The 16,828-nt window shown below is 43.1% G+C and overlaps 1 protein-coding gene across 1 annotated transcript in view; it reads left to right on the plus strand.

Moving 5' to 3' along the window:
• Window positions 1-15,987, plus strand: part of KALRN (kalirin RhoGEF kinase) — a 381,465-nt gene extending 365,478 nt beyond the window's left edge. Inside the window, exons 51-58 of the mRNA XM_056861631.1 lie at window positions 852-1,023; window positions 3,344-3,465; window positions 4,641-4,772; window positions 7,350-7,514; window positions 10,100-10,178; window positions 12,544-12,744; window positions 13,118-13,256; window positions 15,403-15,987. Coding sequence (XP_056717609.1) covers window positions 852-1,023; window positions 3,344-3,465; window positions 4,641-4,772; window positions 7,350-7,514; window positions 10,100-10,178; window positions 12,544-12,744; window positions 13,118-13,256; window positions 15,403-15,948 — 1,556 coding nt within the window. The 3' untranslated portion in view covers window positions 15,949-15,987. The remainder of the gene's footprint in view (window positions 1-851; window positions 1,024-3,343; window positions 3,466-4,640; window positions 4,773-7,349; window positions 7,515-10,099; window positions 10,179-12,543; window positions 12,745-13,117; window positions 13,257-15,402) is intronic.
• Window positions 15,988-16,828: the final 841 nt, after the last annotated feature.

Below are 16,828 nucleotides of genomic sequence, written 5' to 3' on the forward strand. Positions count from 1 at the left end.
TGTCTAAACTCAAGAGCAACTCCAGGGTCATTTACCATTGGCAGGTGCTGCTGGATCTCTCAAGAGAAACAAATACAAAATATTGCACATTAAACAACCATAGGGACATTACCATTAAAGGTAAAGGTCCCCTGTGCAAGCACCGAGTCATTCCTGACCCATGGGGTGACATCACATCCTGACATTTCCAAGCAGACTTTGTTTGAGGGGTGGTTTGCCAGTGCCTTCCCCAGTCATCTTCCCTTTACCCCCAGCAAGCTGGGTACTCATTTGACCGACCTCGGAAGGATGGAAGGCGGAGTCAACCTTGAGCCGGCTGCCTGAAACCAACTTCCGTTGGGATCAAACTCAGGTTGTGAGCAGAGCTTGGGACCGCAGTACTGCAGCTTAACACTCTGCACCACAGGGCTCCTGACATTACCATTAACCATGACAATTTCAGCTTTAACGTGCTGGCTAAATATGCTCCTAAGATCTTATTTTAATTGTCCAGACTATTTGAGAATTGGATTTGTCACTTGGATCACAGTCGTGCTTGGGGAACAAAATTAAGTAGTGCGGACAGAGTGTAGAAATGCATGTGGTCAATCCAGGGTATCCGCATTTATTACAGCATCTCAATTATTCTTTCCGGTGTCAACAGCAGTCCAGAGGATGCAACAACCAAAGGTCTGAGTTGTATTTTCCTATTGTTTGGAAAATTCCTTCCCAAATAGGAAAAAAGAAATGCATATTTTCCAGTTCTCCCTTTGCAAGATCAAACTATAGGAAGAGGTTTCTTAGGCTTAGCCGCTACAAGATCAGTGTCTTTGGTGAATGTAATGGGTTTCTGTGTGTGACCTTTCCTTCAGTTGCTCCAGAGTTTCTTGTGCCCTTAGTGGACATCACGTGCTTGCTTGGTGATACAGTATTATTACAGTGTAAGGTGTGTGGACGGCCAAAGCCAACCATAACCTGGAAAGGACCAGATCAAAACATTCTGGACAATGACAACAGTACAGCTGCGTATGCAGTTTCCTCCTGGTATGTTCAACCTTTTATATTCAGTAATATTGCAGTAATGGTGGTTTAACTACTTCAAAATGTTGTGATTGTATCATAAGCTGTTGGGTCCAAGGTAGGCTTGCCAGCCCTTCACCAGTAAATCCCAGGAGATCTGCAGGGTGGGACCGGGAGAAGGTGGATTTTCTGGGAAGCATCATAGAGGATTTTATGTCACTACCTGGTGATGCTCTAGGAATTTCCACAGTCTCTATGGTAAAGACCATCAACGCTATTCATCATTTTTTTCCAACTCCTCAAATAATTGAGGGTGGGGAATTAAAGGCCAGGGCAAGGGATTGCCTGCTGTCACCAGGCAAATGGCAAGCCTAATTAGGGTTGCCAGGTGCCCGGTGGTGACGGGCAAACCCCCGGCAATTCACTCCTCTGCCCGCCGACCAGCTGAGAGTCAGCGGGCAAACGTGCACACGCATGGCCCGTACACACCGCAGCACATCACTTCCGGTTTACAACCAGAAGTGCCGCCTCGCGAGGGGCCTTATATCACTCAAACTCCCAGTTTGAGTGGTAAAGGGCCCCTCGCGAGGTAGCATATCTGTTTGTAAACCGGAAATGACGCGCACGCACGCGATCCCCTCAGCTCTGCCCCAAATGCCTCCCGACGGAGGAGAGGGGGGACCTGGCAGCCCTAAGTCTAATCCAAGCTAAATTCCTCTATGAGCAAGTATACAAGGTTAGCTAATTAAAAACTTCAGAATTTGCAAACAAGTTCAATTTTGAAATCAAATTAGAAAAATCTTTTAAATCAGCAGGGCAAGCCTGTTGCTCAAGAAAAGTCTACTAGGAAAGGTGCATGCAGCTAATTTTTCCAAAGTTCACTGAAAAGCAGGCCATGTGGTCCTCTCTGAGTCGCATGTTCCAAAGTGTAGGACCCGCCACTGAGAAGGCCCTGCTCTTTACTCCTTGGGAAATCACATCAGACAATAGAAGAGAAAGTGTGGTCCCAGCTGTGTAGGGTTTTAAATTATATCACCACTTTGAATTGTACCTAGAAACTGCTCGATCTGAGTCCAGAAGCACCTTAGAGACCATAAGAATTTTGGGGTATCAGCTTTCGAGACTCAGAGCCCTCTTCATTAGATATCAGGACAGCTGTAACTCTTGAAAAATTATATCCTGGCAATCTTGCTGGTCTTTAAGGTGCTACTGCACTCAAATCTAGCTCTTCTAATGCAGACCAACTTGGCTGCCCTCCTGAAACCATCTAAGAACTGGTAACTAGCGTCGTTCTTTGAGAACAGGGGCTATTATATCATGGGCATTTGTGAATTTGGTGATGTTCCCTTATTATATGGTGTCGTTATTTTTAATGTAATCCCTTAAGGTAAAAGCTTTTGCTTTAGTTTTCACTTGTATTGTTGGTTGCTGGCCATGGCTGGCTTAGGGTTCCCAGACCCCTGTCAGGAGCAGGGGATCCCCCGCTTTGCAGCCCCTACCCCGGCGCTGTTCAGCCAGCCAGTGTGGGAACTTACCAATAGTAAACTTAGGCCTAGTTCTCTGTCATTAGCAATGTGGCAATATGACTTCCAGCATGCACCAGAAGTGATGCCATAATTAGGGATGCCAACCTCCAGGTACTAGCTGGAGATCTCCTGCTATTACAACAGATCTCCATCTGATATAGATCAGTTACCCTGGAGAAAATGGCCGCGTTGGCAATTGGGCTCTATGGCATTGAAGGCCCTCCCCTCCCCAAACCCTGCCTTCCTCAGGCTCTGCCCCCAAAACCTCCTTCCAGTGGTGAAGAGGGACCTGGCAACCCTTTGTGGGGCCCGGCACCAGAAAAGGCCAGCTGGCCTGATCAGAAGAAGGGGGAAACAGCCCACCCAAACCTGCCAGCTGGCTCCTGTCTCCAGCATTGCTGATATAGCCCAGGACAAAAATAAGCCAGCTAGCCTGAGTGGGAAGGCACACTGGAGAGCTCCCACTATTACAACTGATCTCCAGAAAATAGAGATCAGTTCCCCTGGAGAAAATGGCTGCTTTGGCCATTGGACTCTATGGCATTGAAGTCTCTCCCCTCCCCAAACCCCGCCCTCCTCCGGCTCTGCCCAAAAAACCTCCCATAGGTGGCGTAGAGGGACCTGGCAACCTTAGGAGCTGGTAACATGAAGCTTTCTCATACCAACATCAGCTTCACGTTCCTGTGCAGCACTGTCAGTTTTCCCACTGGTTTTCATTTTCTGTGTCCTTTGAATGACTTCTTAACCGCTGGAAGACCATCCAGTGTAAATGCATGTCAGAATACCCAATCAAAACGCTGTCATTTGCCTCTTTCCAGTGATTCAGGTGAAATCACTCTGAAGATCTGTAATGTCATGCCCCAGGACAGCGGTATCTACACGTGTGTGGCAACAAATGAACTTGGAACAGCATCCACTTCTGCTACCATCAAAGTACAAGGTACTGATTTTATTCTGGTTTACATTTATTTCATCAGATGATCTAATGTATATTTTGCAAAGCCCTATCATTTTTTTTTTACTAGCCAGTGTGTCCACTGGTTTAGAGACTTGATTATCAATGCTGAAAATACTCAGTTTAGCTGCACAGGTTTTTTGCCACCTTTCAAAAGAACCTGATATTAGTGTGCTGGCATGCCTAGAGAGCAAGACTGCCACTCTTCCTGCTTCTCCTTGCACCCATGCTGAGCAGAGTGGCCAGATAGTGAGATGAGGTCACTCAGTGGCAGGTAGTCACTGTGGTACTGTAGAATGAGGGGTTTGACCCTTCCTCTCTGTGACACCAACCCACACACACCAGGCAGCTAGTTTCTCGGATAGGGCAACCATACAGGTAAAGATGTGGGAGATCTGATCACTTATCTCAAATGTCTTATCTGGTTTGGCCATAAGATTCGCCTTTTTTAAAAAAAATGCATGCTTGCTTAGTTGATTTAGAAGAAGAAGAGTTGGTTTTTATATGCTGACTTTCTCTACCACTTAAGGGAGACGCAAACCGGCTTACAATCCTTCCCCTCTCCACAACAGACACCCTGTGAGGCAGGTGGGGCCGAGAGTGTGTGACTTGCCCAAGGTCACCCAGCTGGCTTCGTGTGTAGGAGTGGGTAAACAAATCCAATTCACTAGATTAGTCTCCACCACTCATGTGGAGGAGTGGGGAATCAAACCCGGTTCTCCAGACCAGAGACCACCGCTCCAAACCACCGCTCTTAACCACTACACCATGCTGCAATATTAGTGTTGCAAGATAAACAGGGGATTTGGAAGTCATTATTTGCTTCCTGATGTGTAGTACTGCCCACATCCTTGAATCTAGTACAACATATGTACTTTTACTGAACAGGTAGATCAAATTTTAAACATGCCATTTTTAGGGGGGGGGGAAACTCAGACAGTAAGTATAGTTCATTGCCAATTACTTTGGCAAGAAATTTGGCCCAATGGGGACTAATACTGGTCCAACAGTCCTGTTATGCTGATGGCTACTCTAGTAAACCCAGCTTTTAACAAGTCCCTTTTTCACTTGTGTTGCAATCAAAAGCAGCAGTGCTTGAATACACGTGCCCTTCTGATTTTTCTCCTTCTTTCTTCCTGGCTCCTCTCACCCCCCCCCAGGTGTCCCAGCAGCCCCAAATCGCCCTATCGCTCAGGAAAGAAGCTGCACCTCCGTGATTCTTCGCTGGCTGCCTCCATCCAGTACTGGAAACTGTACTATTTCTGGTTACACAGTGGAGTACAGAGAAGAAGGTATGAGCATTACTTTTCATGAGAGCACTTCATATTAGGTATATATAGACAGAATTGCATGTGAAGAGGAAAACAATTGGTTCCCAAGTAGGGTTGCCAGCTCTGGGTTGGGAAATACCTGGAGATTTTGGGGGTGGAGTCTGAGGAGGGTGGGATTTGCAGAGGGGAGGGACTCCAATGCCATAGAGTTCAATTGCCAAAGTGGCCATTTTCTCCAGGTGAACTGATCTCTGTTGCCTGAAGATCAGTTGTAACAGTGGGAAATCTCCAGCCACCACCTGGAGGTTGGCAACCCTATTCCCAAGTTGTGCTAATGTAGGGGCAGAGAGAGACATTAAGCACCCCTCGCCTTCTACCTAGGGTTGCCAGCTCCAGGTTGGTAAATACCTGGGGCTTTGGGGGGTGGAGCCTGAGGAGGGTGGGGTTTGAAGAGGGGAGGGACTGCAATGATATGTAATGCCATAGAGCCCACCTTCCAAAGTGGCCGTTTTCTCCAGGAAAGCAATTGTAATCCTAGGAGATCGCCAGCCACCACCTGGAGTTGGAAACCCTATTTCTACCTGCCAGTTTACCCCTTTCAGACAATTGGTTAAATGAGGTCAAAGTTATTACAGAACAGTTCATATAGATAACCTTAAATTGTGGCCCTAGTTATGGGCTACATATAGGGTTGCCACCCTCCAGGTACTAGCTGGAGATCTCCTGCTATTACAACTGAATTCCAGCCGATAGAGATCACTTCACCTGGAGAAAATGGCTGCTTTGCAATTGGACTCTATGGCATTGAAATCCCTCCCCTCCCCAAACCCTGCCCTCCTCAGGCTCCGCCCCCAAAACCTCCCGCCAGTGGCAAAAGGGGACCTGGCAACCTTAGCTACACAGATAATCCATTGCTGGCCTTACAAGATATCAGTGTTTTCCTAGCAATCCGTCATGTTTTCATTAGGGTTATGAATTAGGTTTGCCAACTCTGGCTTGGGAAAATTTCTTGGTGGTGGTGCTTGAAAAGGGTGGAGTTGGGGGAGGTAGTGGGATGTGACAGCATACAGCATGCTCGCCAAGGCTGCCATATTTCCCAGAGGAAGTAGTCTGGAGATCAGTTGTAATTCTGGGAAAACTCCAGGCTCTGCGTGGAAGCCGTTAACCCTATAGAGTTGTGTAGTCTCTAATTATAGATCGGTCATCTGTTCTGCTCTTTTACTGTTACGGCAAACATAACAGTAGGTACAATTATAATGGTTTTTGAGTCAATGTAATGTCCTCTGACAGAGGCCATGATGAAAGCAAGAGTGCCTCTTCTAACTCTCTTCACGACACACTGCGATCGAGTCACTGAAGTCCACTCGATCTAATATAGGTTTTCTCAGCTTGTTCCCCTGTTCAGTTTACTGCTGAATTCCCCCCTCCCCACAACTTTCTCAGTTCCTGCGCTGCCTTTTAAAAACTTCTCTCCCCCTTATTCGTGTTTCCATTACCCTGTCATGCTCATCCCCAAAGCCGACTAACCAACTTCCTCTGCTTCATTAATCTGTTTGCTATCTTTGCCAAATGACGCTCCCCGTCATGACAAAATGAATAAATAATGGTAGATTAATAATCGTATATATAATAGAAGCACCCAGTTAGGCATCTTCCTATGAAAGTCTTAATCCTTACCTCTTGAATTTATTCATTTTTATTTTTAAATTTTTAATCTAAATTTTGAGCTACGTTGGCCCTTGTGGAAATGCAGTAATAAAGCATTTAAGATGTACACATACACCCTTATAAACAGCAGTCATTAAAATGCTCCATCACAGACATATGAGGTATAAAGATGCCTTCTTGTGAATGTCATTAAAATTTTGAAATTATGATTATTCAGATGGCTCTAGTAGTTAAGCCACATAAAGAAATTATGTGTAGTAGGCACATAAAGGTTTCTAAGGATGGAGCTTCACATTCTGCAGAATGATAGAATCCTGATGTGAAAAAAAGAATAATTTTAAATTCTACCTGTGGGGGTAAAACAGAAGTCAGAAGAAAGATGGTATTTTCCTGATGACTTAGCTTTCTGTTTGCAATAGGGTTACCAGCTCCGGGTTGGGAAATACCTGGAGATTTAGGGGTGGTGGTGGAGCCTGGGTAGGGTAGGGTTTGGGGAGGGACCTCAACAGGGTATAATGCCATAGAGTCCATGCTCCAAAGCAGCCATTTTCTCCAGGAGATCAATTGTAATACCAGGAGATCTCCAGGCCCCACCTGGAGGCTGGCAACCCTAACATGCAAGGAACTCTTATTTAGAAGAATATTAAAAAATATCTCCTTCCTGTACTTTGAAACAGTTCCATCTGTTCAATTGCTTCAGTGTGATTTAATCATTTTTACTCTGCTGTGTGTGTAAAGCAGCCTCAACTACCAGGGCCTGCTACTTTTTCTCAGTGCAGAATAATGTCCTTTGACACACAGGGCTAGTACCAATGTACAGCAAGTGGGGAAGAACAGGTCCCAGGACAGGCCAGCTCCCTTCCCTGTCTAGAGTCACATTACAGTTTTGGTAATTTTTCATCTCTCTCTCTCTCTCTCCATAAAACATAGGATCACAGGTCTGGCAGCAGTCTGTTGCCTCAACTTTGGACACCTACCTTGTCATTGAAGATCTCACACCTGGCTGCCAATATCAGTTCCGAGTCAGCGCCAGCAATCCTTGGGGAATTAGTTTACCTAGTGAGGCCTCTGAGTTTGTGAAACTTCCAGAGTATGGTGAGCACTTGACCCAAAAATGGGGGTGAATTGCAGTCAAGGTTAGAAACTGTGGGTACTAGTTCTATTTCAGGAGTCAAGATTTGTGTGAGACCTAGCTAATGTCTCTTAGACACATGAAGCAGCCTCATACTAAGGCAAAGCATGGCTATATCGAGGACTGTATTGTCTGCTGTGACATCTCCAGAAGCTCAGGTAGACATCTCTCTCATACCCTACTACCTGATTTGTTTAACTGGTGCTGCCAGGGATGGAACCTGGGACCTTCTGCCATGAAGCAGATGTTCTACCACAGAGCTATGGCCCTTCCCCATCTTGGGGATGGGACTTCAAGTACATATGCCTGACATCTCTTCTGATTAGTGTATAAACATTTACATCACGATGTTGGGCAAACTACAGGAAGCAGGGCCCAATCATTATGAAGGGGCGAGTCGGAGTGGTACATGGACAATCTCAAATGTAATCTCTGGCATCTCCAGTTAAAATTATCTAAGTGACAAGGCTTGCAGAGATTATGTGAAAATCAGAAATATTGAGGAAGGCATTCTTATAAAGAGATCTGAATACAATATAATGGGTCAGCTCAAGAGGTTCCTTCTATAAGCGATAGTACAATGTTTATTGTATGTATCACACCCCTTTAACTGCAGTTCAGTATCTTGTACCTTTGAAATCCTCTCTTCTGCATGGTATGTCAAACTTTCTGTATATTTGGAATTTTTGCATACACATAATGGGATATCTTGGGGATGGGACCCAAATTCATTTATGTTTTATGTACACTTTATACTCATAGCTGAATGTAATTTTAAACAACATTTTAAATAATTTTGTGTACATTGAACCATCAGAAAGCAAAGGTGTAACTCTCTCACCAGAATACCTGTATCAGCTGTTAAACAAGAGCAACAAAAAACAAACATATAACGGCAGGCTTTCAGTCTCCACCTACAATGCAGTGTACGCTGTATTTTCTTTATTTAGGTGAGAGGAAACATTGAAAGCCGGCAGCATGGATCTGCCTGCATGCCGGCTCGAAGAGTCTGGTTTTCAGATCTGTCTGGATATGGGATGTCCGAATAAGGGAGACGCTACCTGTAATGATGATGAAATGGTATAGGTACCTTGACCCCACAAAATTTAGCTGACAATTCACAGAATGTTGCCTTCAGCTCTAGTAGCATCATCCTGTGCTTTAAAAATGCGGGCAGTGTATCCTGGCTGTATGCATTATAGAAAGCTATTAATTAACCTCGTATTAAAATGTATTATTTTTGGAGTGTGGTAATATAACTGCAAGCTCAGTGAATGCCACGTTGATGTTACATACTGTCCTAACAGTTTTTCAGAGTGCTGCTTTGCCAAGTGGGGCAACTAAGGTAGCCAGCGGGCACCTAGCCTGAGCTTGTCAGAACTTGGAAGCTAAGCAGGGTCAGCCATGGTTAGTACTTAGATGGGAAGGAAGACAGGGGTTGCAAAGCAGAGGAAGACAATGGCAAACCACCTCTGCTCATCTCTTGCCTTCAAAATCCCATGGCCCTGGAGTCACCACGAGTCAGTTGCAACTTGATAGCACACAATGATTATTGTTAAGGAGATGTCATTTACCAAACGATGTTATTTACTGCCATGCTATGAAAAGCGTCCACTGGTCATTTCCACTCATTAAGCCTCTATTAAAGGGACCGGACAAACCTGCTGGCACCTGAGAATACAACAGCACCAACCAATGCTGCTGTACTGGGTTGATGTTCCAGTTCAATTTGCTATGCCACAGTAATACCGTAAACCTTCTTGCGCCATCCTAAATACTGGGGCTGTAATGAGCTGAGTGTTATCCACATAGTGGTGCCAGCTCAGTCCAAATCTCTGGATGACTTCTCCCAGTGGCTTTATGTAGATGCTGAAATCTGTGGGGGACAAGATGGACTCTTGTGGGACTCTGTAGGCCAGAGGCCAACAGGTGGAGCAGCTGTCTCCCAGCCCACACTCTTGAAACCTATCTTCAAGGTAGGACCAAAACCACCACAGAACAGTGTCTTCCACTCCCAGCCCTGAAAGGCAGCCCAGAAGGATATCATGACTGATGGTATCAAAAGCCTTTGAGAGCTTTAGGAGGATTGATGGAGTCACACTCCCCCATCCATCTCCCGGCACAGGCCATCCAGCAAGTGACCAAGGCTGAAAGCAAGAAAATTATGCTGTCTTCAAAATGATTTACACAGGTTTCAGTAATTGACTAACCGTGCTATTGATACTGAGTGTAAATCAAGGAAGGTTTCTTTAATTGGATAACTTAAACCCACTGAATACTTCCTTGCTTACACAACAACTTATGGTTATCAGATATGAGATGTTCTCACAAACTGTGCCGAAGATAAAGAATGCAAAGAATGTAACCCATGAAGGATGTATCTCAAAGGGGTAGATAATACGTATTAGCACAAGTAGCCAGTCTCCACTACTTGTGCTTTTCAGCTCTCCCTCTCTTTAAAGACCCTCATTTTTAATACTTATAATGTATCAATGACTGTGTTTTCTAATGCAAACTGCTGTCACTCTGCTTCCCCTGTTTTGCAAAGACTCTGCAGCAGATGGAGCCACTGTTACATGGAAGGAGAACTTTGACCTGGCGTATGCAGAGTTGAATGAGATTGGCAGGTAATACTAAAATTATTTCAGCAAACCGCAAACACAACTGTAATGAACATTCTCTTTTAGAGATAATAAGAATTACTTGTTTCATAGTACCTGTTTGGCCTCATTTGTTAGAAGTGTTGTGGCTGAGAGATTTTGGACCAGTTTCATGTGGGTGTTTAGTCACTACTTGATGAGTTGCATAATAGTATGTAAACTAACTACATTGGAAAGCAGGAGGCTGAGGTAAAGTGATTATGAACCTTCTGGCTGTTATCTGTGATTACTTGTTAGCACATGCAAGTCTTGATGCTGCAAATGAGTTTTTAAGTCCCCAAGCTGACATCTCTAAGTTAATTAATTCTGTTCTTATGTGTGCTTCCTGCTACCATCTACCCAGTTTCCATTGGGTATCTTATGCATTAAGGCTGGGAACCAGACCATATTTGCACTTCTAGACCTTAGTAGCTGGTCCATCTTCATCTGGTCAAGTCAGTGAGACAATGAACCCACCTACTTGAGTGTATTCTTAAGTAGCGATTATTTCTTTGCATATATTGTAAACGGAGAACTACTTAAGTAATTCAAATTACTGACTTTTCCTTAGTGCGGCATAAACTTGTGTGGTGTTTCTAGAGCTGCTCAATGTGAATCCATCAACCCACATTAAAATACTTGTGAATTATATTTGGGTCATGATCCATCCCCTGTGGGTTCTAAGGCATTGAAGAGGGTACAGTGGACTCCTTTTTTCTCTTTATCACTTGCTGGCTGGTTCGTGAATATGCATGCTATTATTGGCAGTAGAAAGCTATTATGCATATATCTATATCGATGTAGATATATCATCTTGTAAGCTGGTCCTGTGTGGGAGAGGGACAGCCTCCCATTATAAGTGATGTCTGATGCACTGCAGTGCATGCCCAACCAAGGAGGAAAAGGAGAGAAGGGAACTCCTCTCAGACCTTTGCCAGACCTGATTTGTCCATGCAGCAATACCCATGGGTAATAAATTGTGCCTTCTTTTTATAGCAACAGCTATACCAAAAATGATTCCCAGATTTTTTCTGTATCTCAAAATCAGTAAATATTGTATTGAACTGCCATTTTCATAGATAGCATAGAAAATTACTATTGTGGATAAATAAAAAATACAAAGCTCAGGAAGGAAGTCTCATAGAGCATCACACAAAAAACTAGCTGTCTGTGTCTGATTTGCCTGGAAAATGTAACTCAGTAACAATTAGCACAATGATACTCACATTAGGGCATTACAAACATCAGCTAATTTCTAATCAGAAATTAGTTTGTAATTTGTACCCTTTTCTCACGTTTATTTTCTTTTGTTTCAATCCTCTATGCTTTGGAGCACATGAAAGATACTTTCCTCTAACAAAAAGCTAGACAAAGAGCTGAGGGAGGAAGAAACATCCTTCACCCTGATGGTAAAAAAATGCAACAAATTGAATGTAATCTGATGTTAGCCCACTGAAAATAATGGAATCATAAGTTCATCTGTGCTGGTCAGTGTAACAATTTCAGAAATGCTGGAGTTAATGGGCCCCCCAAAATGCAATCTATAGCAAGGAATAGCAAGAAGTATATTTTACAATACAGAACCATTGTGGACTAACACAAAATCCAAGAGGTTATGATGCTGTTTACCCTAAATGCATTGGACTTCATGCATATAGGTCCCATGCAAACATTATGACATGAGGGTATCTAGCAGGCCCAGAGACAGAACAAAAGTACACAACCCTGCTTTCTTACTACACATAGGCTCTTAAGAGCCTTATCCAAAGTAGCTGAGATGGTTGGACTATTCTTCTGACAATTATTACATGTTTTTCCAACGACAATCATAGAGTTCAGGGTATACCATTAAAGAGTACGGTTGTGGATTCACCTTACAAAGGAGTATTTTTAAAAACATTTCTATGCTGCCTTTCTACCCAACTCAGGGTCCCCAAAGCAGCAAGCATTAAAACATTTAAAACATTAAAACAGCATTTAAAATATAAATATATATAAAATATTTAAAACAATTAAACACACACACACAAAATACATAAACAGGGAGGAAGGCTAATAAGACTAAATGAGGGAAGGCCAAACAAAAAGGGTTTTATCCACTGGAAGGGAAGAGGGAGTTCCAAAGTTTCGGCACACAACTAAGAAGGCCCATTCCAAAGTCCAAACTGGAAGGTAATCCCAAAAGAATCCAAACTGCCACAAGAAAAGAGAGAGGTGATGAACAACTCAACATCCTTGTACAACATGAATGAACTTGTTCAGAAAGCCTTGAGTGTCAGTGAGAAAGGCAAGTTCTAAATGAAGTAAATAAAATGAGATATTCGTGGCTTATCTTCATTCTACTGTTTTCCAGGGGACGATTTGCTGTCGTAAAAAAATGTTTCCACAAAGCAACTAGGAAGGATGTCGCAGTGAAATTCATCAATAAAAAAATGAAGAAGAAGGAGCAGGCAGCACATGAAGCAGCCATGTTGCAACATTTGCAGCATCCACAGTACATTACTATTCATGATATCTATGAGTCACCTTCCTGCTATATCTTAGTTTTAGAACTGTAAGTCCTTTTGATGGAAGCTAAGCTACTTCTTCATTACGATGAGGGTTTTCTTTATGTTCTGAAAGACTAATATGGGAGGTGGCTGTGTGAATGTCAAGGTTATAGCCATGAATTCTGTGGTGGTGGGATCTATGAAAACAATGGGGAAAGGGCATCGTGAAACAGCAAAAACCTAAATAAAAATGTTCAGTTGTATTTATTACATTTTACTAATATGAATGAGTAATTAGTTTTCTTAAATATTTTAAAATATATAATCCTGATGTTGACAAGGTCTTCCTTTTAAAAAATTCACTTATGTTTAGTTGAACTGGATGTTTAGAATATTAGCAATATTGTGGTTTCACAGTGGATTTTTCTTGGGTTTTAGGATGGATGATGGTCGTCTCTTGGACTACCTTATGAATCATGATGAACTTATGGAGGAGAAAGTAGCTTTCTACATAAGAGACACAACAGAAGCCTTACAATACCTTCACAATTGTCGGGTGGCTCATTTGGATATAAAGGTAGTAAGGAGAAATTATAAAAATCTTTACTTGGGTATCTGTTGGTTAAGAACAGCCAGTACCAAGCTCTGTACAATTTCAACATATGCTAAGCCCATATCAAGTGACTGTTTATTGTTCAACATGAATAACCTTGTTTATGATATATTCTCTGTTTCTTGTTACTTTGTAACCTGCCAGTCCTCTACTTTAACTTTCATTATACCAGTATAGAAGGAAGTCATCCAAGATGAATTTAGAAAAACTTCTCATCTGCTTCTGAGATTTCTAGGGTTGCCAGGTCCCTCTTTGCCACTGGCAGGTTTTTGGGGTGGAGCCTGAGGAGGGCAGGGTTTGGGGAGGGAGGGACTTCAATGCCATAGAGTCTAATTGCCAAAGTGGCTGTTTTCTCCAGGTGAACTGATTTCTATCAGCTGGAGATCAGGTAATTGCAGGAAAACTCCAGCTACTACCAGAAGCATAATCATAAAGGTGCCACACAAATTTTTAAGTTTGTTTTGTAGTAACAGACTAACAGTGCCATCCTCAACAGAGCTACACCCTTCTAAGCCCATTGACTTCAATGCACTTAGAGGGATATAACTCTGTTCAGGATGCCTTGCAAGAAATACCAGGCTCAACTACCTCATACATTTCATTGCCTTTTCACTCATAGGTTGGCAGTTTCTTTTATCTCCTCTCTCTGTGTCTGGGTTCAAGCAGGCACCTGGGGCGAGAGGCAGGCAAGCGTAGTCCAAGCACAGTCCAAGGTCCAAACACAGATATTCAGAAGTCCAAGCATCAAACCAGAAGGACAAATCCAAAGCACACAAGCCAGGTCACAGTCCAGAAGATAAAACACACTGAGGTGTAGCACAAGACACAGACCAAGAGCAGGCACACAAGAATTTGGACAAATTACTTCAGTGCCTTTATGTACTTCTTATATTTCTATTCCACCTACATTCCATTATGAAACTCAAGGCAGCAGATGTATCGTCCCCAGGAACTCGGCCATGCAGGCACTGATCAGACACAGATCTGCTTGAGCTTCAGCAAGATGGCTTCATCAGGTGCCTTTAAACCATATCATGGGACCTTAAAGGAAAGCCTTAAAGCTTTGCATGCCCTGTTGGTTGGACAATTGCTGCCTGTCAATTTGGCAGGTGGTCCTATATTATTTTTTAAAGCTCACGGTATTCCTAATGTAGGCAAGCCCTCATTTTCTTATTATCCTTAGAAATATTTACTTCACACTCAAAAGCTACCATTTTGCATGATGCTTTGGTGGTTGTTTTTTTAATTGGTCACGACACTGTATTTTTTTAAAAAATAATATCAGTATAAATTGGTAATTAAGGCTGCAATCCTGCGGGGAGGGGCGCAAAGCTCCTTAGGAGCCAGTGTGACCCCGCACTGGCATAAGTACCCATTTAACCCAGGATAAGGGTCGCTTACACTGGCACAGGGGGCATTCACGCTTGCCTTGGAACACCACGCCTCTGCGTGAGGCTTGGGTGCCAGTACAGCCTCCCATTGGTGTTCTCCCAGAGTATTTCCCCATGCTGGCATCCTGGGAGGCATTCCCTGGACAGTCCTGGGGGCGGAGCTGACTTCAGGCAGCTTCCTCACCCCTTTTGGACTGGGAACATCTCCTTTACCCTTAATGCGAGTTAAGCCACCTTTTTAGGTGGTGTAGCACCATGGAATGCTATGGAGCAGTTCCACAGGGCACGCAAGTAAGGGCAGCTTTCTGGCTTCGGCAGGGGAGCTGGATCCTGCTTTGGAGGTGGCATTGCTGAATCACCCCCAGCTGCTGCCTAACCACTACCCCCTCAGGAATGGGCTGCCCGTCCCAAACTTCTCAGGCTTTCGTTCTAGCATGACGATAATGTAAGTATTTGCTGGAGAAAAGGTGCAAATGTATTACAAATCCTTCCTTCTATTTGGTATATTTTTTCTTGTGAATATAGTTTAACATTATTGAACAAGTAGACATGTATTGTATGTCCCATTGTTGTACTTGATGTTTTAGCTACTATGCCAATAAATAAGGCTATGAATGAATGAATGAAGTAGACATGTAAACCAAGAGTTCTGTTGGTTTAATCTGATTTTATTTACAAAGATAATGGACCACTGAACCTTTTTATTGTAATCTTCGCAGCCAGAAAACCTGCTCATTGACTTGAGGATCCCTGTGCCTCGTGTTAAGTTGATAGACCTAGAAGATGCTGTTCAAATTACAGGGCATTATCATGTCCATCACCTCCTCGGAAATCCTGAATTTGCTGCTCCAGAGGTTATCCAAGGTGCCCCTGTTTCACTAAGCACAGATATCTGGAGCCTAGGCGTGCTTACCTATGTCATGTTGAGTGGTGTCTCACCCTTCTTGGATGAAAGCAGAGAGGAGACTTGCATCAATGTATGTCGGGTGGATTTCAGCTTCCCTAATGAGTACTTCTGTGATGTAAGCCATGCTGCCAGAGACTTCATTACTGTAATCCTTCAAGAAGACTTCAGGAGGAGGCCAACGGCAGCCACTTGCTTGCAGCACCCTTGGCTGCAGTTTCACAATGGCAGTTATTCCAAAATGCCACTGGATACCTCACGCCTGGCTAGTTTTATTGAACGTCGCAAACACCAGTTTGATGTGCGTCCAATTCCCAATGTTAAGAGTTTCATAATGAGCAGAATGAACCCAGGCACATAACGCAATATATGACGTGACGATGAAGTGTGATAGGGTATGGAAAGAGAGAAGGCAGAATTTGTCTTTGTATGTCTGTATAAAGTATCATATTATATGTGATGTCCAAGAAAATATAAGTACTGTTCCAGCAGTTGCATTATCTAACTAATTAGTTTTAGATGCTTTCAGGTGTTGCATATACAACTTCTTAGGTGGCTTATTCTTGTTATAATGTGGTCATGTTAAATACGGATGACTGTTCATGATGACTTCAGTTGAGAATGAGAACCAAAACACTGTTGCCTTACTTTTGAAAGGCAGCCCTAGCATTCTTGCTGATCATATTAAAATTTAAATAATAGAAAGACAGGAGAAAATAACACTAGGCTGACCCTTAGCAGCCAGCTGTTCCTGAAAAATAAATTGGACTGGCTTCAGAATTACCAGAAACTGTTGCTATTCAAGTTCAAATGAGGGACCAGATCCTACAAGAAGGACTTCTGGTCTTGAGTAAGAACTCGTTTTATGGCCGGACTGCTGTTTTATTACCCTTGTCAGCTTTGCCTGTGATGTGACTTAGGTATGCTGTATCGATCAAGGCTGCAGTAGGCCTTTGCCAGTAAGCCCCTTCTGGATTCTACAGCACTCACATTATCAAAACTAGCATACCAGAAAGTAGGTGTGCTACTGATAAGATGGTAAACTCATTGGAACAAAAATATGTTTTGATTAAGCACAAGGAGACAATTTTTTACTGAAGTTTTTTTATAGCTCTTGTACAGAAATCTTTTGCAAAATCTGTGTGTTGAGAAAAGGGTGTGTTAAAAATAATTGCTGTATCTGTAAACTAGATGTCAAAGACATTTTTCTATTGCAGGAACTTTGAATTATCACATATCGT

The sequence above is a fragment of the Euleptes europaea genome, chromosome 15 (genome assembly GCF_029931775.1).
Source record: "Euleptes europaea isolate rEulEur1 chromosome 15, rEulEur1.hap1, whole genome shotgun sequence".
NCBI classification, from domain to species: domain Eukaryota; kingdom Metazoa; phylum Chordata; class Lepidosauria; order Squamata; family Sphaerodactylidae; genus Euleptes; species Euleptes europaea.